Here is a 26,361-nt window from a genome sequence, read left to right on the forward strand (position 1 = left end):
TATTGTAGAATAATTTAAAGTCCTAAATATTTAGTTCATCCATAGTTTAAAATACTAATGTCATTATGTATATAAATTATAATTAAATTCATATTAATTTGAACTCCTTTCCTACTCGATCAATATTTTTTTCTCTTTATCGATTTGTTGAATAATATTTGAAAACTACACTAAGTAATTAGAAAAAATAACTAAATAAATAGTTAAGAATATAAGAGAGGGAGAGATTGATAAAAGTCAATAACACTAATGGTTCTTCAAACACAAAAATCCAAAAATAAAATGTTGATCAAGTATATATGGAGTTAAGGATAGAAATGCAAGTGATTATACATCATCCTTGTTACAGTTAAGCATTTAAAAGTTGGAATGAGCTAAAATTGAGAATTCGAAGTGTTTGAATTAATTGATTAACAAAAGAATTTAATCCAATTCTGTTACAAATCACCATATAAGTAAATCATCTTTCAAATTGACACATAGTTTACATAAATTTGCGCCCTTAAGAAAAGAATCAACATTAAAAGAAATTAAAAAAATAGAGTAAAATCGACTATCATATAGTTAAATTGCTATTCATTTAACTAAATGGAATCAATATTCATCATTTAACTTATAATTTTTTATTTTATAACTCAAACACGACTATCAATATAATATTTATGTGATACTAAAAATATTATACTCATTGAGATGGGGTACACGCGCAACGCGCATACTTAAAAACTAGTAATTTATAAATGGATAAAGAATAAAAGGATAAAATTATCCTTCTCTTTTTCCTAAAAACTAATAAAAGTCAAGTATCCAGGGGAGTAAATAAATAAATAAATATTTTTTCATAGCATTTTATATTTAATTCTACTGCAATGAACCAAACTACTAATAACAAATAATCCATATATTACTAATTTAGTACGAAACGACCCCTTAAAGTTACACTAATAAGTTTAGTTGAGTGTGGAAACGACTGTATAACAAAGCAAAGATTGGTTCGCTACTCGCCCTTAGGTCTACTCTCTGAGTCACTCCGCTCGGCACCCGCCACCATTTTCAGCCCCTCCTTGCGCAACTGCATAGTGTCTTTGGTACGCCTTCCTTGCTTTTCCCCCTTTTCTTTTTCTTCTCCTATGATTCTTTCGCTTGGTTTATTCTCCCATTGTCGAAAGTTTTGTTTTTTCTGAAAGTTGCTTCTTCTTTTTTTGTGGGCTTCAGAAGTCAATTATATGTGTATGTGTATTTGCTGAAATTTTCAAACTATATGCTGAAATTGATTTGCTTTAGCCCTATATTGCCATTGCTTTCTATGTACCTTTCAGCCTCTCTATGTTTCTCCTCCATTCTATGTTTCTTTTGCTCTCATTATTATTACTTTGTTTCTATAATTTTTAGTTTATTGTTCCATTATTCCAAAAAATTTATCTTTCTCGCCAAAAGTTGTGTTTCCCCCCCTTTCTTTGCTGCTGCAGAAGTCAAGTATATATGTGTTTTTGCTGAAATCTTCGAACTTTATAATGGAAATTCATATGCTTTAGCCCTATGTTGCCATTGCTTTATGCACCTGCCAATCAATATGTGTGTATTTGCTGAAATAGAACTTTTTAATGGAAATTCATATGATTTAACCCTATGTTGCCATTGCTTTATGCACCTGCCAATCAATAAACGATTATGTAGTTATATTATAAGAGGCGTCTATATAAACGATTATGTAGTTATATTATTTACGGAAAGGCTTCTCTTTTGTCCGTGCTTGAATCGCCTATACATATCAGGCGCCTATAGGTGTTAAGACTGCCAACTTGATAAGTGTGTTTGATTTAGTTAGTTGGAACTTGGAAAACACAGTCTTTTTAAAAAAAAAATGTAGTTTTGTAGATTCATCTGAAAATTAATAAGCATGTGCCATAAACTGCATGTATCTTAGCCTAGCAACTCAGAAATGAATTTGGACACGCATCTAAGAATATATACATCCATCTATGGTTGGAAACCTGAAAGATTTCCTGAATTTTAAGAAGACTAAAGGGAACATGATTACAATCCGACGTAGAACGAGGAAATATTCTGTGTTACTGATGTTTATGTATAATTTGGCTATATGAACATATCTGTCAGGTCCAATTATATCGCTTTCGTTACTAAAATTGGATTAATCAATTGTTTCTGTTATGGCAGGATAATGATCTAATGATTCTTGTCATTGGCATGAAAGATCTCCTTTATTATTCTGTCGTTAATAGCATGTTAATATCTTATACATCCATATATTTCAAACTTCAAATTTGTCAAGAATATATATGTATTTATCGTGTTACTAAATGTGTAATTATTGTATGATGTGGCCTGGGTTTAAGTTTTTTTTTTAGATTAAGCTCTGAATCTGATAACCGAAAACTAATAGCCCCAATTTCCCAAACAAATAATTGTCCATCGAGTTGTAAAAGGGATTACTAAGTTGCGTAACCTTTTTTTCCCTTGATTTTTCTATGGGGAAACCAGAAAAAAAATCAACTACAGGCAACTTAAGAATTAATATAAATTCACGTGGTTGGTTTGAGGATTTTGCATTACTTCCTCTTTCCCATTTTGTTTATAATTGGTCTTGCTTGTTTTATTTTAATTTTTCAAGTTCAAAAGGAGTGTTCTCACTGAATAGAAGGATACTAGGGTCATGCATTTTCTTTGAATTTATGATTTTCTTGCATTCAGATGGTTGGATAATCACTGGTTGGTAAGATTAATTGTTAAGACATCTGATTTTTATAGAATGGCTGCTGTCAATGGCTCAAGTGAGTTGTCTTCAGAGATGGAGGTGGATGCATTTAGACGCCTCTTCCCTTTGCGCTATCATGAGTATCATCTGCTTAAATCTGTCCGACCTGATGCCCGAAAGCTTGGAAGTGCTAGAGATACAACACTTGCACTTGGTTTGACTAATCATCATTTTAACTGATCAGTTGCAATTATATTATCTTTTTTCAGGAGTTGTCCAAACTTAAATCTGTAGTTTCACTGCAGGTGCCGTTTCCTCTGCTGATGGATCAGCACTAGCAAAGATTGGCTCCACTGTAAGTATATCCTTTGTATCAATTGCTTCTTAGTCGCTCTATAGGAGCTTCCATTTTTTCACTCGAAATGCTTCTAAGTTGATTGGTTATCTTGCAATCGCAGACAATGCTGGCTGCCATCAAAATGGAAGTCATGACACCTACAATGGAATGTCCAGATGAGGGATCCATAGGTAAAAAAAAAAAACCCTCTCATTTCTCAGCTCTTATTATTTTATTACCCATATATTTTCTTGTTATAGATATGATTTATATTGTGAATGCAGCTATCGAATTTCACATGCCTCCCATTTGTTCTCCCCTGGTTCGGCCTGGTAGGCCTGCAGAGACAGCAACAGTAATTTCAAAGCAGCTGTCAGACACTATCTTCAGGTATATAATAATAGCTTGCAGATGCCCAAAATGTGGAGTCTAATATTCGTCATCATCTAATTCTTGTGTTAGGTATTTTTATATTGACCATGACATATGGTAGTTACTGCTTTGTTTTTACAATTCTCCAAACCTCCGATAATCTAATACAACAACATAGGTTATATTTTAAGGTCCAACTAAACCATTAATGATCTCGCAACAAACATAACAAACTAAATGGGAAAAATACTCCTGCTTCAGGCATCTTGTCCATGTTTCTAATCTTGGTTGGGCGTTACTACTTATTGATAAATAAATAGTAGCCACTGTTACCTGAAGAAGTTTCTGAAAGAACTTTACGTCACAAGAGTGAAGGTTTCTTATCTCTGGCAACTATAACAGTATTACCAGATAACCAGAAGCAGTCTCCGGAGAACTTTACGTAACAATAGGGGAATTCTTCTTCTGATTTCTCATATGATAATTTGGAACATAGTCACCATTCGATCAACCATGCCAATCCCACACTAGTTAATGGTCGGCCATATGAATGATCTGAATCCATTCGCTCTGTTTGGAACATACCCATAACTGTTAATACTTCTCTGATGAAAATCTTTATACCAGGAAGTATCTCTGATTGTTGAGGAAGTATCTAAATTTTTTATTGTTTCTCTAAAGGTAGAAGTAAGAGAGAGATGCTTTGATTGTTAGCTTCATATTGTAGCTGTGCTCTCGCTCTTGTTATATCTATTTTATATATTTTTTTCTTCACTTTCTGATAAGTATTCCTGTACAATCTCCTCAATAAGCAATTCAAATATTTGCAGTTCCGGCATGATTGACTTAAAAGAGTTGTGCTTGGTTGGAGGAAAAGCTGCATGGATGGCCTACCTGGTAACAAATTTGAAGATCTTTCTTGTGTTCTTGCATTTTTCCCATCGTCCAGTGTTGTGAAGAGCGTGAAGCGAGGAAAAGCGACAACCCCCATTTCACGAGAAGCCAGAAGCGAAGCGCTCGCTTTTTTGAAGTGAAGCGGAATTTAATTTTTTTTTAAAAATAAATACTGTTTTGAAGGAATGCTTTCAATTGTTCCTTCACATGCGACAGAACTTTAGGACAAGATGCAACATTTGGATCACCACCGATTAGATGCGCTTTTTGACGATAGATTCCCCTATTTGAAATCTTATCACAAAAAAAGACATCTAATGGCCATCTTGTTGGTCTCACTAACTCTTTCAGAGTAAGCCCAAGTCGGGTCTTTCCTATCTTCTTTTGGCGCCATTAAAAGAACAACTACATAACACATAAGAAAGACAATAAGAACTAAGAATAAAAGGATATAAAAAATTAGAGGAATTCTCTGTTAAAAACTGGAAAAATTGGGCAGTAATTTTCTGGAAAAAATTCGCCAGCATTTCGCCGCTTTTTGGACGTTTAGAAAGAAAAAGAAAAAGAAAAAGAAAAAGAAAAAGAAAAAGAAGAAGAAGAAGAAGAAGAAGAAGAAGGAAAATCAGAAGTTCAGAACATACCTGTTGAAGTCTTGAAGTCTTGAACTTGAAGTTGAAGAAGAAGAAGAACAACCCTAGTTGATGCTTTGAGATTCTTTCAGAAATCAGAAGTAGATGAAGAAGAAGAAGTCGCTGCTGTTGGAAGTTGAAGAACCCTAGTCGCTGCTGTTGAAGAAGTCCAGACCAGTGTTTGATCCAAAAAACTCGTTTTTAATAAAATAGAGTTGGGTATTTTAAAACAGAGAAGCGGACGCTTCTTCCCTTCGCTTCGCTTTCCCCGCTTCTCGCTTTTTACAGAGAAGCGGTCGCTTTTACTGACCTGAGTCGCTTCACCTTGCTGATGCGCTGCCCTTCACGCTTCGCCTCGCTTCTCGCTTAAAGCGAGGAAGCGGACGCTTTTTTAAATACTGCCATGGTCCGTAGAAAAAGGAAAAGTTTGTCCCATAAGTGTAAGTTAATTGAAGAGTTAAATCGTCAGAATATGAAACAGTGGAAATACTTGGTGTATCGAGATTACTGTTTTCAAATATGTAACTCCACAGTGATGTCTCTCAGCATGTAGATTGGACTATACGGTTGTTACTTATTCATCTTTGGTCTTCAAATCTTCCCCACCTTAATTTCTTCATTTTATGCTTATAACTATGCTTTTAAATTGTATGCCAAGTTGTTGGTATTTATTCCTATGGCATATAATATTTACAGGATATATACTGTATGGATGCTGACGGTGCCCTGTTTGATGCTGCATTACTATCTGCAGTTGCTGCCTTTTCACATTGTAAGTTTGCTATCACTTGGATTTTTTCTGAAAGTATTCCTATAATGATTACTCGTCCCGTGAGAGACAACAATTTTGTATTTTGTATCCCGTTTCTGGTTTTGAGATTGGAAATGAACACATGTTAAATGCACTTTGGGAAATAAGATTTTTTTATACCAAAGGTTACAAAGGGTAAGAAAAGAAGATGGTTTCTGTGATAAAGGCAGAAAATACTTTATAGTATCGACAGACAACGGCAAATTCAAGCTTCATCAATAAGAAAGAAGCTGAAAAAAGAGGACCAGCTGTCCGGCACAAGTTAGCAATTAGCAAGTATGGTAAGGAGCAATCCTGTCCAATCTCTACAACAATCTGGCCTGTGTATGTCCTAATAAACCTTGAGGAAGGCCAGTCTTGAAAAATAAAAGAAGAAAGAGGACAAACTGTTCTTAGTTTTAGCAATATATCAAAAGAGCAATCTTCTCCACTTAGTTCCGGTTTGTTAAAGGAATATTATGTAATAAATTCAGGAAACCATTCTTGAGAAGAGCTAAGGGATGAAGAAGAATGCACATGCTTAATTTTATGGAATGGTCCATGATGTTTGAAATAGTTGTTGATCAATTACAATGCTCAGGACCATAGTGCTTCTATTTCCCTTGTGCCTCAAGGAATTAAACTCCAACATAGAAGAACACAAATATTCACACGCCAAACAAGTTCCAAAGCACCTGATTAAGTTACCATCCTTCCTCAATTTTGATGACCCGGAGATCTCTGTTGTGTAAATTGCCTCTCCAAAAATTCCTTCCTATCCTTTGTAGAAGATAGCATATTTTTAGACACTCAATTTTATTCACTATCCCCTAAGGGAAGACAATACAAATAGTACAGGGTATACTAGAAAGATAAGAATGCATGACTATAACTATTCTATTTTAAATGTGTTGGCAAGGTGTGATGGTGGATTGTCTTGATTGAATCTGGGCGTACTCTGTGTACATTCCAAGTTTTCAGTCCTGAACAAGGGTTGCAGCTTCTGCAGTCATGTGATTTTGTTAAAAGAGATTTTTAAGGTTGCAATCGTCCCAGGAGGTCAATTGCTCTTTTTTTTGTGGGATAAGTGAACGGTGGGTGCTTTACCTCTTAAGTGTTCAATATTGCCTGCACTAGGTTATTACTAAGTTGCTCGAACTCTTCACTTTTGGTGCCGCACCCATGTTGGCAGGATGTGGGTGTGGGTGTGGGATCCGTACTTGATCTTGTCAATCAATTTTGGGTACTTTGACCAAAATTGACGGAGAAATTCGGGACATATACAATAATTTTTTACATCAAAACAAAAGCTAGTGTGATATGAAGAAAATGGCTTGTATATAGAAATTTCTATGTTATCTCCTTGGATTCTCCTCTTGATCAATAATTTCTTCTTCTCGGTATACCTTGTAAGTTTTTCACATAATATCTCATTATTTAGACATATTTTTGTAAATCTAGTTTTAGGTATTTGAATTATTTTTTACCGAATCCTCGCACCCGTATCTGTACCTGGATCCATACCCCCGAATCTTAAAATTTAGATCATGAAGGATCCGACCTCTAGATCCATACCTGTATCGGACATCCTCACTCGAGTCCAAACAACTTAGGTTATTTATAGCTGTACGTGATTAATTTGGAAAAGTTTTACTGCTAAATCATCATGGAATTTTACATAAAAATTGGATTTCTTGCAGTGAACATTCCAGTAGTGTCTTTGAATGATGATGGGCGAATAGTTCTTGTGTCTGAGGACAATGTCAGAGGGAAATTGGAGAAGGAGCCTGTCAATAAAGAGAAAAGAAAACTGAAATTGAACTCTCCACCATTCTCCTTAACATGCATACTTCACAAGAACTACATCTTAGCAGATCCTACAGCAGAGGAAGAATCTATAATGGAAACAGTTGTAACTGTGGTATTGGATTCATCTTACCAGCTTGTTTCACTTTATAAGCCAGGTGGACCAGTTCTTGCCCATACATCAGTTATCCAGGTTAGTTTGCGTCTTAATCCTAATGCTTACCTAAACCCTTTAAACAAAAAAAAACAGTTCCATTACTTACTAACAAAGATTATATACCTGATCTGCATTAGGTTAGTAATTGATCTTGGAGACACTTTTTTACTTGCATTCCATGGTTCCCTTATTGATCTGCATGATCTGAAATGGTTCCTAAGATATTCCTGTAAATATTAGTTCAAAGATTCTATCTTGACCACTTTTTACAAGAAATGTTCATTATCTCTTCAGGATTGTGTTGCGCTGACAAGACGTAGAGTGAAAGAGCTCCAGAATGTATTGAATGAAGCTATTTCAGATATGGAGGTAGACTGAAGGAGGATTGCCTTGACCATAGCATTCAACATGCAGCTGGTTTTGACTTTAGGATTGCCTGCTTGTACTCAAATATTATATAATAGAGGTCACTTGAACTTACTGAAAAAATGCATTAGAAAAGGTAGCTCTGGTAGCCATGGCTGCAGGAATTTTGATTAGCTAATATTTTGGTGGGGAATTGCTTATTAATTATTTATTAGTTCTCTTAGTTGTTTCATTTATATCATTTCGCCTCAAGCTCGATTTACAGCTATACCATTTCCCTGGTCAAGTGATAATTCAGTCCAGGTTTATGATGGCAACCATTTGGATCCAATGGTAAGAATTAGGCTTTGGGTAAGTTATGAAGTTAAAGCTTTAACTACAAGTGCTGTTGCGGGGTAAAATTAGTTGTCATAGTGCATGGCTTGGTGTTGCGGAGTGCTGCTTCGATCTGTAAAGATTGGTTTGGGCAAAATTTCTGTTCTTCCCCCTGCCCCCGACTCCTTTTTTATTTTCGAATATCTGCTCAGAACTTTGGTCTGATTTGGTTGATTCTGAAGAAATTAAAAGGTTGCGAAGTTTGATGAAGTTGCAGCCTGTGTTGTGGGTTAACAATCTCAACTATAACTAATTTTGCAGTTATATTATGAAAATAAAGAAAGAATTATTGTCAATTACAATAATTTCAGTTGACTATGGTACAGGATTGACAAGAAAAAGAAAAGAAAGATTACAAAGTGACAACTTCCAAGTCATTTCAGATTTTCATTTTACATTGCATTAAATTTTGATTTGTTAATGGTGTAAATAATTGACCAATTTCAACAAGTTACCCGTGTTATCGCCACATGCTTAATGTAAATATTTGCCAGTTAAATTTTAAGCGATTCCCCATAAGCAGATTGGTCTCTTTTGTATTCTTTCTTTTCTTTTCTGTTGTTGTCATCTTGTTTGTGTTGATTTTAACTGGACCCATTAATATTCACATGAAAAAATAAACTCCTTTTCACCGAGAGACACAAACTGAGAACTCGGAATCTTTACAAGCAAAAAGAGCTACATCTAAGGGGAAAAAAAACTTTTCAATCTTCACTCTTCATGATCTACATTACTCTTCATTTAATCTCTTCTAGTGGTCTAGAAATAATGGCATTCTTTATTTCTTTCTTGCATTTGCATATTGGGTTGGAAAAAAGAAGAGCTGTTTAGGAGGCTCAAAATATTTTTTTCCCTTCCAGTTATCTATGAGAAAAGTGTTAAAATGGTGTGGTTAACATTGTAGAAGCATGTACACCTTTGGTGATTACAAACATCACAAGGAAATGCTAACCAATAGCTTTAATCTAGCTTATATGTTCTTTTAATGATTGATTTAATGTAGAAATGGTAATATAATGGTCAACTAATTGCAAATATGATTAGCATAGACCCCTCTCTTAGACAAAGTGGAAACTAACTTTTGACCATAGGTAGAACACTGATCTGTAGATTAAAAGCATTATCTTGATTTTTATAACAGTCCCTTGTGCTATTACTTGGATTCTGATAGCTTCCAATAGTGTACATAAGTTCCATAAATTGTTGACATGACTATTTCAACATCTTTATCAGCATAAATTGCTGTACTCTACAAAGGTCTAAAGCAGCTAAGTGAGCTCATTTCGTCGTACCAATCACTGAAGGACATAGGTTGCGGCCCTCAGATTGTGAACTCTATCATCAGTACTGCTAGACAGTGCAATCTCGGCAAGGATGTCCAGCTTGCAGAAGAAGGTAAGGAACAACAATAATAACAACAACAAACCCAGTGTAATTTCACAGGTGGCGTCTGGTGAGGGTAGCGTGTATGCAGCCTCTCTACCTTGCGAAGGTAGAGAGGCTGTTTCCGACAGACCCTCGTCTCAAGCAAGGCACAGTCAGAAGAAGGTAAGGAAATATCAGCCAAAGAGAGAGACCCTATGGCTGGTGAAGTGTACTCTAAAATTATGGAGATCGAGTCTCGTCTTCTGCTATGCGGGCTTCACATCATGTCATCATCGGTGAGCCCCCAACAGCAATGGAAGCAGTTGCTACCCTTGTTAACATTGCTGCATTGGACGGTCCTGAAGATGGTATTTCTTTCCTTCCATCTATATTAGCAGAGACAGTTGGAAGGAACATAGAGGATATCTACATAGGAAATGATCAAGGTATTTTACGAGATGTGGAACTGCTACGCCAGATAACTGAGGCGTCACGTGGAGCAATTTCAGCATTTGTGGAACGTACAACTAACAACAAGGGTCAAGTTGTTGATGTCCCTAACAAGCTGACCTCAATTCTTGGTTTTGGTATAAATGAACCATGGATTCAGTCAACCACAGTAGTAGTATAAGGATGGAAAACCCAGTGATATACCAAGGTGTGAACAAAAAATGGTAGCTCGGTGCAATAAGCTCCCGCTATGTGCGGGGCCCGAGGGCCGGACCACAATGGTCTGTTGTATGCAGTCTTACCCTGCATTTCTGTAGGAGGTTGTTTCTACGGCTCGTACCCGTGACCTCCTGATCACATGGCATCAACTTTACCGGTGATAGACCAAGGTGTGAACACCGCAAGAAAATTGGGCGATAAAAGGACAAATGCTTTGAGAATGTTGGTTATCCACCCAATTGGAGGAAGAAAACGATCAAGTCAGAACTTCAGGCAGCAAATTCCAACGTTATAAAAGAGTCTATGTTATAAATATGAAGACATGAGCTCCATCTCCAGTTAATTCCTGACTACTCTGGTATGACTCTACTGCCATAAGAATTCATTTCTTCATCTTTTGTTTGTCATTCCCCTTCTTATAGTGGAGTTTACTTTGCTGAGTATTTGTTTGATATAAATGAATTCCTACTGGCATCTGTGAAGGCAATGGATATCATTAATCTTTGTTAACTTGAAGGCCAATGAGAGAATTGTCAAAGCCTTTCTTATAATCAGAAAGGTAGTTGATAGAATTGTTGAAGCCTTCTTGTAACCAATTAGAAAACATGTAGATGCATAAGCTAAGTTACAATAAAACAAATTAAAGTCGATATCAAAGTGTTGGTATGTGTTCAAAGTAAATGAAAAGAAAATAGAGCCTTTTTAAGATATTTTAAACCTTTCTATGCTCTATATAATCTATGGCTTTCAAAAGCTCATTCCTACGGAGGGGTTTAGGTAAGTAATAATCCATTCCAACTTGGAAAATCTTATCTATCTCTTCCTTTGCTGTATGCGCTGTTAAAGCTATGATGGGAATTCGAATTCCATAACGTGCCTCTTCTTTCCTAACGCATTTGGTTGCTTCAAATCCATCCATCACTGCCATCTGCCAAACGACAAAACAAACAATGATATAAGTTATATGACTTGACGTCAGTTTATCGGAAACAACCTCTCTACCTCAGGGTAGCGGTAAGGTCTGCGTACACACTACCCTCCCCAGACCCCACTAGTGGGATTATACTGGGTTGTTGTTGTTGACTTGACATCAGTGTACAAAGATTTTACGCTATCAGTGTAGTTAACATGCTATAATAAGTTATCTACTCTATTTTTCAAGTTTCCGGATTTGCTTGTTATTAACAGTTACCAATTATTATAGGTCAACTTATTCACAGAATGGTTTATGATGGTTGCCTATTACCTCTTTATAATGAAGAAGTCAAATGATCTCTGCTCTTTTTAAAAAAAATAAATCCCTATAGCTATTTTCTTGTTACAAATGAACAATAGTATGCTTCAGCAACTAATAGGGAACTCATTAGTTCTGGTACTCACACTTTTTTTCTTTCAATGTTCAAAGACATATAATAGTAGATTTTGGGAAGAAAGTAACTAGCTAATAAACTTAGAACGGAAAAATAGTAGCATATGCAATCAACATTTTAAATGAGTAGCTCTGCTAGTTGGACTTCCAAAAATAGTAACTTATGCAAATGACATCTCAATGCTTTAAAAGTTTATCTTACATCAAAGTCTATTGCTCTTAGCAATTCAACTTTTATTTTTCAATACAAAATTTAAGATTTGCCCTTTTGAACCATTCAATAAGATGTTAACTTCAATGTTAACCTCAACTGAAGTCCTTCTCAACCTATATATGTTTCTTGGATCCTCCAAAAGTGTCACCGCATCCTTGTCTGATCCTCCAAATATTATGCATTATTTGGAGGATCCGACACAGGTGTGACCACATTTTTGGAGGATTCGAGCAACATAGTCTTTAACCAGAAGAATGAATATGAATCACATCTTACCTCACAATCCATGAGATAGTCAACTGGTGGTGAAGGAGTAGACGGTCCTATCTGGCTTTGATCTCTAAGGCCTTTGCAAACATGAGCTAGAGCTTGTTCACCATTTTCACATGTGTAAGTATTTGCACCAAGCTGAGAAACCATGGTTCTGCAAATCTTAAGTAGTAGTTCATCATCCTCTACTACCAAGATTGTCCTTCCTGTTAAAGGTAATCTATTACTAGAACTTCCGTTAACATCAACAGAAACATCTTGTATTTCTCCTTCTAGGCGTGGACTTCTAGACTTCATTGGAGTATTCTGAATCTTGATTCTTGAAGTTCTTTCATCCTTTATTTCTTGTGTAATGGTTGGTAAAATTGTATCTCCAAACTCTGGTACAAATCCGAGGATATGATATAAACAAGAACCATGTAGTGGTTTTGCCATGACTATATCTGTTGAAGGTAGCTTATCCTCATCTATGCCTGGTTTATCGAGCTAAACAACTCGAAGTGAGGCATTCTTGGGGAAGTCCTTCCGAAATTCAGCCATAGCAAGACTTATTTCTCGAAGTGGTCCAGCACTTGTGTCAATTATGATCAAGATGAATCTTATGAGTGCACTCTTAGAATAAAGTCCTCCGCCGCCCCTACTCTGAAAGGATGGGATATGATCATCATGTGTTCCATCTAAAGCACTGAGGGGAATTTCCTTTGATTTCCCTGAAGATGATGAGTTGTATGACAGAAAGTTGATTAATTTCCTTTTCACCTTCTTGAGAGTAGGAGAAAATTGCTCGAGCCGCTTCACAACATGTGCCCTTAAGCCTATGTTCATCATGAATCTATGAAGAACTTTGCTTCTTTCCTCCTCCCTAATGAAAAGAATGACATCGGATCTTTCTGGTTTCTGATGGCTAGCGATACTATTACTACTTGGCTAGCCTCCTAAATGGGACTCTGGATCTTCTCCTCTTAAAACATTGACATTAATTGCTTGATGTTCTTGAACTTGAGACTCACATGCTATAAGGAAAATGTTGAATCGAAAGCAAAGGCCCTTTTCGCCAATATCCTTGTCGATGATACCTATTTCACCTCCCATTAAGCGAACCTAAAAAGCAAGAAAGAATATGAGATATGAGGTAATAAGTTCATTAAATTATAAATGCAATGCTTTCTGCTTTAGCAGACACTTGTTTACATGTAGCTGAACAAATTCTTGTGTTTTCATACATACCTTTGTTGTTAGTTCACACATAATTTAAGGACGTTATATATTGGTGATGTTTCTAGTATAATGAAAGTCTAAACCAAAAAAACTGGTAGCCCGGTGTACTAAGTTCCCGCTATGCGCAGGGTCCGGAGAAGGGTCAGACTATAATGGTCTATTTTACGTAGCCTTACCCTGCATTTTTGCAAGAGGTTATTTTCACGGCTCGAACACGTGACCTCCTGGTCATATGGCAGCAACTTTACCAGTTACGTCAAGGCTCCCCTTCAGTATAACGAAAGTCTCTTGGAGAAATATGAGTACCAAAAAGAGACTTCAATACCACTGATAAAACAAGAAATTAACAGGAAAATTCTTTAACCTTTAGTGTGTGTGTAATTGTCACATATATAAAGTGCAGAACACAGTGACTCTAAATTCTGAACATTGTATGGTAAGAGATACATAACAAAGACTGAATAATGCCAAGCCCCAAGCCAGTGCCTGCTTGTCCATAATTAGGAGCTGTCTCATTCACTTGAATATAATTCTCAAAAACAGATTTCTGTTTCTCTTTTGGAATTCCTTTCCCTGTATCATCCACCTCGAATATAAATTCCACACAGTTGGGATCTTTCTGGACTTTGTTCAGTACTTGCAATTCTGCAGAAACTGCTTCATCGTTCTGTAAAAGAAAGCATGACATACAACCAACATAACAATTTGTACTTGGAGCAGCAAGATTGGAGCTTTGATCAAAACCAGTTTTTCGAGCCCAAACTCGAAGAGAAACATGTCCCTCTGAGGTGAATTTAACTGCATTATGCAACAAGTTACTCAAGATCCGTCTTAATTCTCTCCTATCGCCTTTTACACGAGAGAATCTTGTGATAGAATCATCACATGGATCTAGTAACACATCTACATTTTTCATTGCTCCGTTAGGGTAATAGAAATTGACAATATGTTCAAGTAGCTCTTGCATGCTGAATTCTTCTTCTTCAAGTTGCTTCTTTCCTTCTTCAATCTTGCTTTGATCAATAATAGAATTCAATATAGCTGAACTATATCTACCCGAGCAAACTGACCCTAAATCTTGAATCCGCTTATATATCCATACACAATAAGTATATCTATGGTAACTTAACTACACTAGCAGCAAAAGTTTAATACTTCATTTTTATCATCTGGCAGTTCAACGTGTATCTATATGAGGACTAATATACTGCACAACATGCAGATCACAGAACTAGTATAATCACTTAAACATAAAACTTTCTACTTCAGATACTCTTGAACCAGAGACGGATCCGGGATTTGAAGTCTATATGAGTTCCTACAACAACCTCAAGTCTAACTTCAACGATCATTTGTGCGAGACCCCATATGACAAGTAAACCATCCAATAAAAGTGGTATTAGTAACGTATAAAACAAGCGACGGATCACTTGTTATATGTTAAAATACATTGATACTAACAAAATTCTTTAGACGGTTAGTGTTTATAAAAGTTTAAATCCGATAGATCTTAATATACTAACCTAATAGATCGTTTGTGCAAGATTCCATATGATTTAAATTCTTCACCAATTAGCGATTCTGGTGAAGCATAAGCAGACACATCTCAATTGTAATATGGCCAAATTTTCATGACATTTGCCATGACATAATATCCATTATAACAAAATTTATGGATCATGACATTTGCCATGACATAATATTCATTATTAGGCCAATGATTTCTTGCTATAAATAGAGTAGCTTCTCCTCATTTGCAAACACACAAATTCAAGAGTTTTTTCACTTTTGTCTTTCTTTCTCCTCCTTTATTTCATTATAGAATATTTTGTAAGAGAGTGAGTGTTGGGAAACACTTGTGTGAACTCTTACTTTGGAGTGATCTTGTGAGGTTATTCTCTTGGGGTATTTAGGATTAATTAGAGTATTTACTCTAATTTTGTACTCTCTTTTGTACTCTTGTTGGTATAGTAAAATTGCTCATCTACGCTTGTGGACGTAGGTCACCTTGACCGAACCACATTAAATTTGTGTCTTCTTTATCTTCTTTAATTGTCGTTATTATCAACTTGCATTGTCTTTGTTATCGTCATTATAACGTTGTTTGGCTAAATTCCGCACTACCCGGTAACCCGATCCTAACAAATTGGTATCAGAGCCAGATCTAACCGGGTTAGTTTAAATAGCCAAAATGACTCTAACAAAGTCTTATATTGAGAAATTTGACCGAAGTGCAAACTTCGGAATGTGGCAATTAAAGATGGAAGTTATCCTAATTCAATATGGCTTAGATTTGGCACTGCAAGGAAAGGAGAAGATGCTGGATAAAATGACGGACGAGGAGTTTGCCCGTCATAGATAAAAAGGCAAAAGCATGTATTATTTTAAATCTTTCAAATGAGGTTTTGCGTGAAGTTGCAGCAAAAAGCTCAGCCAAAGGCATATGGGAAAAGCTTAAAACCCTATATATAAAAAGAACAGTAGAAAACAGGCTTTACATAAAGCAAAAACTCTATACTTTTCGTATGGCTGAAGGTACCTCTATACTTACACATCTTGATACTTTTGATTCTCTTCTTATGGATTTAAGTAACATAGATGCTGAAATTAAAGATGAGGATCAAGCTGTGTTGTTGCTTGTTTCCTTACTCCAGTCGTTTAAACATATACAAGATACTATGCTTTATGGAAAGGATAATATCTCTTATAAAGATATCAAATCTATTTTGAAATCAAAAGAACAAATAAATAGAGATATTACTGGGGAAACTAGTGGGAACCAAGGGGAGACTTATTCATAAGAGGTAGATCCAATAAGAAAGATTCAAGCAGTGAGAAACCTAAATCAAGGTCAAAATCCAGATACAGAAATGTCATGTGCAAATATTGTCATAAGAAAGGTCACATTATTTCTGAATGCTTTAAATTGAAAAACAAAGAAAAGCATACAGAAAAAAAAATGAGCACAAAAATACTGACACTGCCGAAGCAAGTGTAGCTGCTGATGAGACTGAGAGAACTATTTTTTAGCAACTAATAATAGTTTCAAATCTAACAATGAGTGGATTTTAGATTCGGGTTGTTCTTATCATATGTGTCCCAGTCGGGATTTATTTACCATATATGAATCTATTGGAGGTGGAGTTGTCTTGATGGGTAACAATGCTGCCTGTAAAGTTATTGGAAAAGGTACAGTCCGAATCAAAATGCACGATGGTGTAGTGAGAACTCTTACCGATGTTAGACATGTTCCTCACTTGAAGAAAAATCTCATCTCTTTGGGTACTCTAGAATCTCTTGGGTGCAAGTACACAGGTGAAAGTGAAGTTCTGAAAATTTCTCATGGTGCTCTTGTGATCATGAAAGCACGCAGATCTGGTACGTTGTATACTCTTTTGGGATCTACTGTTACAGGTGCTGTTGCAGTTTCAATATCAGATAAGTCAGATTCTGACATCACCAAATTGTGGCATATGCGATTGGGGCATATGAGTGAAAAAAGGTCTTTCCATCCTCAGCAAAAGAGGTCTCTTATGTGGCCAAAGTACCGGAAATATGGAGTTCTGTGAACATTGTGTGTTCGGAAAGCAGAAAAGAGTCAACTTCAAATCTCCAGCGATTCATAAAACAAAAGGTACTTTGAATTACATTCATTCAGATCTGTGGGTCCTTCACGTACCCCATCAAAAGGTGGTGCCATGTATATGTTAACTTTCATTGATGATTATTCAAGGAAAGTTTGAGTTTATTTCCTGAAAAATAAAAGTGATGTTTTCTTAAATTTCAAACAATGAAAAGTTTTGATTGAGAAGCAAAAAGGAAAACAGGTTAAGCGGCTTAGAACAAATAATGGCTTGAAATTTTGTAATGACGAATTCAATAAATTTTGAAAGAATGAAGGAATTGCTCGATATCGTACTGTGAGAATGACACCTCAGCAAAATGGTATGGCAGAAAGGATGGATAGAACTCTTTTGGAAAAGGCTCGTTGCATGATTTCAAATGCTGGGTTGACAAACGCTTTTTAGGCAGAAGCTATCTCTACAACTTGTTATATTGTCAACCGAGCTCCTTCTGCGCCTTTGAAGTTTAAGACTCCAGAGAAAATGTGGTCAGGTACTCCTGCTAATTATTCCGATTTAAAGATATTTGGTTGCCCTGCATACATGCATGTAAATGATAGAAAATTAGAGTCAAGGGCTAAAAAGTACATTTTCCTTGGGTATGCATCTGGGGTGAAAGGATACCGACTATGATATCCTGATCCCACGACACCAAAATTTATAATTAGCAGAGATGTAACCTTTAATGAATCCTCTATGTTACATTCTAGAAAAGAGTCTTATAGTTCTTGTAATACAAATAAAGGAAAGAGTACACAGAACCATGTGGAGATTGAGATTGGCATTCCTTCTGAGCCAAGCTTATCAACTTTGGAGCAAAATACAGTTGAAACTCCTGAAGTTGAGACAGAAGCTGAAATTCCTGAAGTTGAACCAAAAGAAGAGGAGTATTCTATAGCCAAACATAGACCAAGAAGAAAAGGTAAACAACCATTAAGATTTGGAGATTATGTTGCATTTACTTTTTCAGTTGCACAGGAAACTGAAGAAATTGGAGAACCATCAAAATATTCAGAAGCAGTTTCTGGTACTGACTCATCCAAGCGGTTGATTGTAATGAATGAAGAAATTGAGTCACTCCACAAGAATGGTACTTAGTCTCTTGTGAAGCCGCCATCAGGAAAAAGAATTATTGGTTGCAAATGGGTCTTCAAGAAAAAAGATAGCATTCCAGGGGTTGAAGATGCGAGGTATAAAGCACGATTAGTTACAAAGGGCGATAGTCAGGTACAAGGAGTTGATTTTAATGATATTTTCTCACCTGTTGTTAAACATAGCTCTATTTGTGTCTTGCTTTCCTTCGTTGCCATGTATGATTTGGAATTAGAACAACTTGATATTAAGACAACTTTCTTACATGGCGAACTTGAGGAATAAATATACATGCATTAACCCGAAGGATTTGAAATTGAAGGAAAAGAAGATCATGTTTGCTTGTTGAAGAAATCCTTGTACGGATTAAAGCAGTCTCCAAGACAATGGTATAAAAGGTTTGATTCCTTTATGTTGGGTCATGGTTATTCGAGGAGCATGTACGATAGTCGTGTTTACTTCCGGAAGTTAAATGATGGTTCATTTGTGTACCTATTATTATATGTTGATGACATGCTCATTGCTGCTAAGGATTTAACAGAAATTCACAATTTGAAAAGTCAGCTGAAAAGTGAATTTGAGATGAAAGATTTGGGAGCAGCTAAGAAAATCCTTGGCATGGAGATCAAAATAAATCGAAAAGCCAACAGGCTATTTCTGACCCAGAAGAAGTACTTGGAGAAAGTCTTGGAGAGGTTTGGCATGAAAGATGCTAAACCAATTAGTACCCCTCTTGCTGCTCATTTTAAGTTATCAGCTGCTCAGTCTCCGCAGTCAGAGGAAGAAGAGAGGTACATGGCACAAGTTCCTTATTCCAGTGCAGTCGGCAATATTATGTATGCAATGGTTTGTACACGTCCAGACATTTCACAAGCAGTGAGCGTGGTAAGCCGGTATATGGCTTGCCCTGGTAAAGCACATTGGCATACTGTGAAATGGATTCTCAGATACTTGCGAGGTACTTCAAACACATGTTTGGAGTTTGGGAGAAATACTAACACTTTGGTTGGTTTTATAGACTCAGATTTTGCAGGTGATCTTGACAAAAGAAGATCACTGACAGGCTATGTATTTTGCATCGGTGGTTGCGCTATTAGTTGGAAAGCTACATTACAACATGTAGTAGCATTATCTACTACCGAAGTAGAATATATGGCAGTGACCGAGGCGATCAAAGAAGCTTTATGGTTGAAGGGTCTATTTGTGAAACTCAGTTTACACCAATATAGTATTACCATTTTCTGTGATAGGCAAAGTGCCATTCGCTTGACTAAAGATCAAATGTATCATGAGAGGACGAAGCACATTGATATAAAGTATCATTTCATCCGAGAAACTATTGCTGAAGGAAAAGTCTCTGTTAAGAAGATCAACACTAGAGACAATCCTGCTGACATGTTCACAAAACCTCTTCCAGTGTCCAAGTTCAAGCTTTGCCTGAACTTGATTGATATTTATGAAGAATGATTTTGCCCATTGGGTTTTTTGCGGAGAAGGTGGAGCAAATTTACTATATATAAGTCGAAATTAGGCCAAGGTGGAGATTTGTAATATGACTAAATTTTCATGACATTTACCATGACATAATATCCATTATAACAAAATTTGTGGATCATGACATTTGCCATGACATAATATCCATTATTAGGCCAAGGATTTCTTGTTATAAATAGAGGAGCTTCTCCTCATTTGCAAACACACCAATTCAAGAGCTTTTTCACTCTTGTCTTTCTTTCTCCTCCTTTATTTTATTATAGAGTATTTTGTAAGAGAGTGAGTGTTGGGAAACACTTGTGTGAACCCTTTCTTTGGAGTGATCTTGTGAGGTTATTCTCTTGGGGTATTTGGCATTAATTAGAGTATTTACTCTAATTTTGTACTCTCTTTTGTACTCTTGTTGGTATAGTAAAATTGCTCATCTCCACTTGTGGACGTAGGTCACCTTGACCGAACCACGTTAAATTTGTGTCTTCTTTAACTTCTTTAATTGCCGTTATTATCAACTTGCACTGTCTTTGTTATTGTCATTATAACGTTGTTTGGCTAAATTCCGCACTACCCAGTAACCCGATCCTAACATCAATTAATCCATTTAGACCAGCAAGAGAAGCTCTAACATCATGATTTGCAAGAGCAAATGCAGTGCTTTTGTTCATACTCTTCCTTTCTGCTTGTTGAGTTGCTTCCATTTGCTTTATTAATGCAGCACACAAATACATTTCCCTTGTTGCTGCTCTTATCGTTAGTCCCACAAAAGTGAATATATGGACACAGCCAATGCAATCATCATTAAGATGATTAGCATGAATCCAACTTTAATGTTCTTGTGAAAATGGCTTTGGAGGTGATCTTGAACATTGGCTGACATATACACCTGGAATTAAACCATATACATTTATTTTAAAAAGTTTGACTTCAATGCACTGACATATTATATTTTTTTTAACTATTAATTACAGTTTACTTGTTATAACATATTGAAATACACTTTTAGTGTAAATTTTCTTTACACGGGCAGCGTATATAACTATTAGTGTTACCAATATTTTCAAATTTCCCGATCATTCTTAACCGGTTTGTCCTCTATGATCCAAATAGACAACAATATATCATGTCTCAGTCCAATCTAGTTGAAATCTACAAAATCCTCATTATCTCATGTCGCACCATTTAAACTCCTTTAAATCCATACCCTATGACTCATAGGCCATAAGGGAACAAGATTTTCATATCTACGAAAAATTAGACTTAAAGTTTATTAAACCACACACGAATGTCATATCTACTTTCGTTTAATTAGCATCCAATTATTTTACGACACATTTAGTAATTGTTTGAAACATCTGAAATTTTTTCATGCAATAACTTTCTAGCTAAAGAACCATCCTCAAAATATTAGAACTGAATAGAACCTTTTTTTCTCTTTTATTCTTTTATTTTACTCCTTTTTTGGGGTGGGGGTTGAGGGTAGAGTGCAAATTAAATATGTATGTGAATTGAAGGTGAAAATAGCACGGGCTAGTCAGTTTTCGGACTAGTAATTGAAAAATAGTCAGCGTTTGCAAAGTCATTGAAAAATAGTCGCTATTTTGCTGCAACACGGAAAGTTTCAGCATAATATACTGGAGATTGGAGCACCTATGTATGAAGTATGAACTTCCAGCATATTATCCTGGACCAGTATATTATACTGGAACTCCAGTATATTATGCTTAAAGTCCAGTATATTATACTGGAAGTCTAGTATAATAGAACTCCAGTATATTATGCTGGAATATTTTCCGAATTTTGAACAGTGTTTTCGTTAAGATAATTTATCTTTACATGAAAAGTAGCTAAATTTCGATTACTTTTAAAACTGTGGCTATTTTTCAATTACCACTTGTAAATCTGACTATTTTGAATTTCACCAGAATTGAGACCAATTTAAATTCTATTCAATAACGATATAAAAAGATAGATGAAAGACGGTACCTTAATATCGCCTTCAACTCTTTTTACCCTATTGATCCAAAATGCTATCAATACAACATGTACCAATAGCATTACGAATGACTGCATTAGATAAGTATCCAAGCACAACACATTTGTCAGCTAATTAGATTTGTTTTTGTTAAATATTAAACTGACCATTAAATATTTTAGCACTAGAAAATTTACCAGAACTAAGCAGAAACAAACAGGCCTTGGCACTTTAAATGAGCTTAGCTTCATCACTTGATATTATGTATCAGCGTACCTTTTTCTGTAGATATCTTCATAAGTTAATGCAGACAAGATCATGTATAAATACAACTTACCTCTACTTGTTTAACTCAATGCAGTTAATTTTCCTAAGTCCATGCCTTTACCATATATATCACAAAGACAATCAAGGAATGAACTTTTTAAATGGTAGAAATGCACAATAATGAACTGAAATGACCATTTTCTTATTATCCCCCCCCCCCCCCCCCCAAAAAAAAAAAAGTTTGAGCCTTTTAATCATTTTGAAACAAAAAATTAAATTGTTCAGAGAGTACATGACTTTAATTATTTCTCGCAATAGCATCTTTAAGAAGAAAATAAATTGACTTCTCAAATGAAATTAAAACTATCAAATTTGACATATTTTATATAGTGCATAACAATGGTGCAGGAATGAATTGCTCAAATATTGAGAATTTCGGGTTTTTTTATAATATGATTCAAATAGAAAAAGGAAATGCAGCTTATAGTTGGCAAAACTGGTGGCGAGAGGACCAAAAAAATAAAATTAAAATAAAACCAAAGATGTGATTCATTAAATGTCAAATATATCCTTTCCTTTTTTTACAAATGCAGAGTGATTTGTTGGTCCCACGCAAAATCATCCAAGAAGAAACAAAGGAAAGGAGAAATAATACGAAAGGCATTGGAAATCTATTTAAAGGAAAAAAAAAGGAGATCAATGATCATTCATGGTGGAGTTTTTTCATTTTCTGTGACGACTGTAGTCTCCAAATCCCATTTCTTGCAGTGATAAAAAATAGTAGTAAGATAAATATACGCAGTTTTTTCCCTTTCATCAAAAGTTTAGAATAAATTTTCTTACAAATACTGTCACAAGAAAAACAAAAAAACAAAATAAATAAATTCGTGCGAAATATGAATTGAATATCTCATATCGCAATCTACAGTCCGAAAAAAGTTGAATAGATAATCAAATCAACCAAAAAAGAATAAAAAATTAATCACAAGCAATAACCTAGCTCTAATACCATATTGATATCGTGAACAAAAATTTATGAGAAATGAACTTGAGCTGAGCTCTACTCGGTCTCAAAATTTTAAAGGACTGACTATAAAAGTATTATTTTGCAGCACTATGTGGACAGAGCAATGGCGAATGCCGATAAATGTAGTAACTCAAACAAAACTCAAATCAATACTAATGCTAACAAAAGAAATTTAATTCAATAATAGGAATGACGATAGTGTTGGATAATTATTTTAGTTTTATATTGGTTTATAATGAAAATGCATAACTTAGTTTATCTTTTTTTTAGTGCTTAGTTATGAAATTAATATTAGTACTTATTAGCTGTTGCGACCAAACACACTCATGCATGTATACGCGGTCGTCAAGTAATAGAGTAGTGAATAAAGTATCGTTCTCACGAAGACTTATGATTAACTTTTGACTAATTCAAACTCAAATAGCTTATCGATTCAAGCGATTTCTTACAAAATAGATAATTTTCTAATTTACTACCTAAAAACTATCAAGTAATGAAATACTAGAAATCAACCACAACACTTAAATAGTTTTGAATAACAATCAATAGGAGATAATATTCCAGGGTCACGGGTTATCTAACAATCATGTTGCATTCTTAGCTTAAAATAACTAATTGATTTATCTGGATTGTTGATTGACAGGGTTGATATTACTCATAAGAATCTGTCGAGTCCTTACTCGCCTATTTAAGCTAACTTAATACCTATATGTCTATGGAATTAAGATTAACAAGAACGCATTTACAATTCCTGTATTGCAACCGAGCAAGGCAATTAGGTATATGTCTATCCTAATTGCGAATCCGTTCCCCGATGCCCGGGTTTAAGAACTTGCTCTATTTAATTCTATATGCAATCTAGAGTTCCCACTTTCGAGTTCAACTCTAGATTCGTAGATAGTATTTCACTGTTAGCTACTCAGCAAAATAATTAAAAACAGAATTAAATAAACAACCCAATATGATAAAATCAACTTCGTCAAATTAAACTTCAAACATCAACATTCATGTATACCCATGACCCTAGAACAATAGGGTTCTTAGCCACTCATATTCAGGCAATCATCAAAAATTATGTTTTCAAACATAAAATCAATGAATACTAGGAAAGGGATGGAAGAATTGATCAAATCCTTGCTTCCGAGTGTTTGGCGCCTCCCTCTTCTCTCTAAATCACGTCCTCCCCTCAAAAATAGGTTTAGGTTGGCTTTTATATGAGTTGGGGGCGTCTAAGGGTCGAAATAACCGAGTCCTAGTCGAAAAAGGACACTTTCCCGTCTTGAGCGTCCAGGGCAGCGTGGGGCGCTGGCCCTGGCGCTCAAACATTTTGGCTTCTGTAAATTGCGCCACAGCCAGCGCCCCACGCTGGCTGTGGCCCTCAAATCTCCCTTTTTGCGATTTTGTCCCGATTTTGCTCCAATTCGCGCCCTTTCGTCCCAAATTGCATCCGAATGATTCCTACACATAGAAATACCAAAATTTAGCACAAATAATCATATTAAACATCTCAAATCGTCGAGACATGAGTAAAATATGAGGCGATATATATCAAAATATGCATACATTAAGCCGATTATCAACACCCCACACTTAGACTCTTGTTCGTCTTCTAGCAATGGAACTATATTAGCACCCCCAAAACGTACTTAGCACTATGAAAGAAGACCTCAGAATTAACTCAATCAAACACCCTACCTTTTGACTATGATCGATGTCGACAATTAAGCATGAACACACAAATTTCACATTCTTCCCGTTTTAAAATAGCCCAAGTATACTCAATGTTTTTCAACCAACTCAATCAATACAAGCAACCTCTCCACAACCACCTTACCTCAAGAGACGACTCGTTACCACTAAGCATCCTCAACACACGCACTCACCCAACACAAGAAAGTGTACAATTTCACCAATCCGTCATGAGATCAAGTGCCCTCACCACAAGCAAAAGAGTGAATATCAAAGTAGTCCACAAATTTAAATATGTCATTGAACATAAATTAAGGACATCACACAATTGAACAACATTCACTCACTCTCACAAAGAATTCATGTGCATCCCGTGGTCGTACCATAAGCTTGCCCGTAGTGTACATCTCTACTAATCTAAGCTAGCTAAATCTAGGATCAATTAGGACTTTAAGGTTGTAATGTAGGCTAAGGGACGGGTAGGATACATTTAGGAATAGTGACTAACCCTCCTAAGTACTTTAATACACTACACTCACAATTCAAGAGCAATATCTTCTCAACCCAATCACTTGTCATACACCATAACTAACATAGCCCTCTTTTCCATCAAGCACCTCTATGGATTTCACTAGCACGAGTGAGAAGGATTAGGAGGTGTGTCTTTCTACATTATTTGAACTTTTGTTTGCTCTTTCTTGCAAAAAATTTCCTCTTTTTTTTCCCCCCACACACTCCATACATTGAAGTTCATAAGCTAGTGACCTTTATTCACAATTTTAGTGCACCTTAAGGGCCCTTCCATGGTTCCACTCGAAAGCCACTTCCTAATCTCTCACCTTACTTCTTTTAGCGACTAAGTGCCTTAGGAGGTAAAGGTTCAACAATCTCAAATTAAGAACAACTAGGAGTACGGCTTGTAATGTGGTTGCCAAGGAAACGGTCTATAGGCTCAAAGGGGCTAGCAATGGGAAAATTTTATTTGTCAGTGACAAGCACCTTTATGGTCAAGCAAGAAACGCCTATGTCATCTCCTAGACTAGCACAACTTAATGATTTCGCGTTGATTAACATACGGGGCAAGTTCTAGACTACACAGGATAGCACAGAATATCAACAATCCTTACACACACATGGCACTTGACTCACTCAAGACGGTTCTGTGTGACTCTCAAGTCAAGCAAGCATATCAAGTTGAGAATTTTTAAGCAACAATGCACTAGTGGCATACAAGTCAATCAACTGAGAAAAAGGCGTCAAAGAGTAGGCTACTTAATCTACTTGGGCATTACAATTCAAATCATATATGCAGGAAGACAGAGCGCATGCTCTAACTTAACTTGCCAACACCAAATATGTCAACAGGTACCTCAGAGCAATCTCAGTTTTCTCCCTTATCCTACTCCTAAAAAAATAAAACAAAACACCCGGTTCGAGCTACACCCTTGGAAAAGAACCGGCGTCCAAAGAAAAACCAAGGGATACTACCTAACTATCAAAAATAAAACAAAAGAAAATATTTTTGGTATTTTTAATCGGACTTTAATCCCTCAAGAAAATTGTCCAACAGATCCATCGTCGGGAAAAGTCCAAGTTTTTGTTATTTTTTTTTTTGTACTCTAGATAACTAGACTATGTTAGTCTTAAACTAAG

At 35.8% G+C, this 26,361-nt stretch overlaps 3 protein-coding genes and 1 pseudogene across 3 annotated transcripts; 2 read left to right on the forward strand and 2 right to left on the reverse strand.

The window, feature by feature from the left end:
• Positions 1-948: 948 nt before the first annotated feature.
• On the forward strand, positions 949-8,303 carry LOC104093172 (uncharacterized). Its single transcript, XM_009598893.4, has 9 exons — positions 949-1,088; positions 2,770-2,930; positions 3,022-3,071; positions 3,175-3,244; positions 3,338-3,443; positions 4,256-4,322; positions 5,645-5,720; positions 7,439-7,737; positions 7,996-8,303. Exons 2-9 carry the CDS (start codon positions 2,771-2,773, stop codon positions 8,077-8,079), a joined length of 912 nt encoding a protein of 303 aa, XP_009597188.1. The 5' UTR covers positions 949-1,088; position 2,770; the 3' UTR covers positions 8,080-8,303.
• A 1,377-nt stretch (positions 8,304-9,680) lies between these two features.
• On the forward strand, positions 9,681-10,598 carry LOC138904255 (magnesium-chelatase subunit ChlH, chloroplastic-like; annotated as a pseudogene).
• A 590-nt stretch (positions 10,599-11,188) lies between these two features.
• On the reverse strand, positions 11,189-12,764 carry LOC138904256 (probable histidine kinase 2). Its single transcript, XM_070192761.1, has 2 exons — positions 12,336-12,764; positions 11,189-11,404 (listed from the first exon to the last, which is right to left on the reverse strand). Exons 1-2 carry the CDS (start codon positions 12,762-12,764, stop codon positions 11,189-11,191), a joined length of 645 nt encoding a protein of 214 aa, XP_070048862.1.
• Positions 12,765-13,803: 1,039 nt separating this feature from the next.
• LOC138904257 (histidine kinase CKI1-like) lies at positions 13,804-20,481 on the reverse strand. The gene is made up of 3 exons (XM_070192762.1): positions 20,341-20,481; positions 13,995-14,676; positions 13,804-13,874 (listed from the first exon to the last, which is right to left on the reverse strand). The coding sequence occupies exons 1-3, from the start codon at positions 20,479-20,481 to the stop codon at positions 13,804-13,806; spliced, it is 894 nt and encodes a 297-aa protein (XP_070048863.1).
• Between the last annotated feature and the right edge of the window lie 5,880 nt (positions 20,482-26,361).

This window comes from Nicotiana tomentosiformis, chromosome 2 (genome assembly GCF_000390325.3).
Source record: "Nicotiana tomentosiformis chromosome 2, ASM39032v3, whole genome shotgun sequence".
Lineage (NCBI taxonomy): Eukaryota > Viridiplantae > Streptophyta > Magnoliopsida > Solanales > Solanaceae > Nicotiana > Nicotiana tomentosiformis.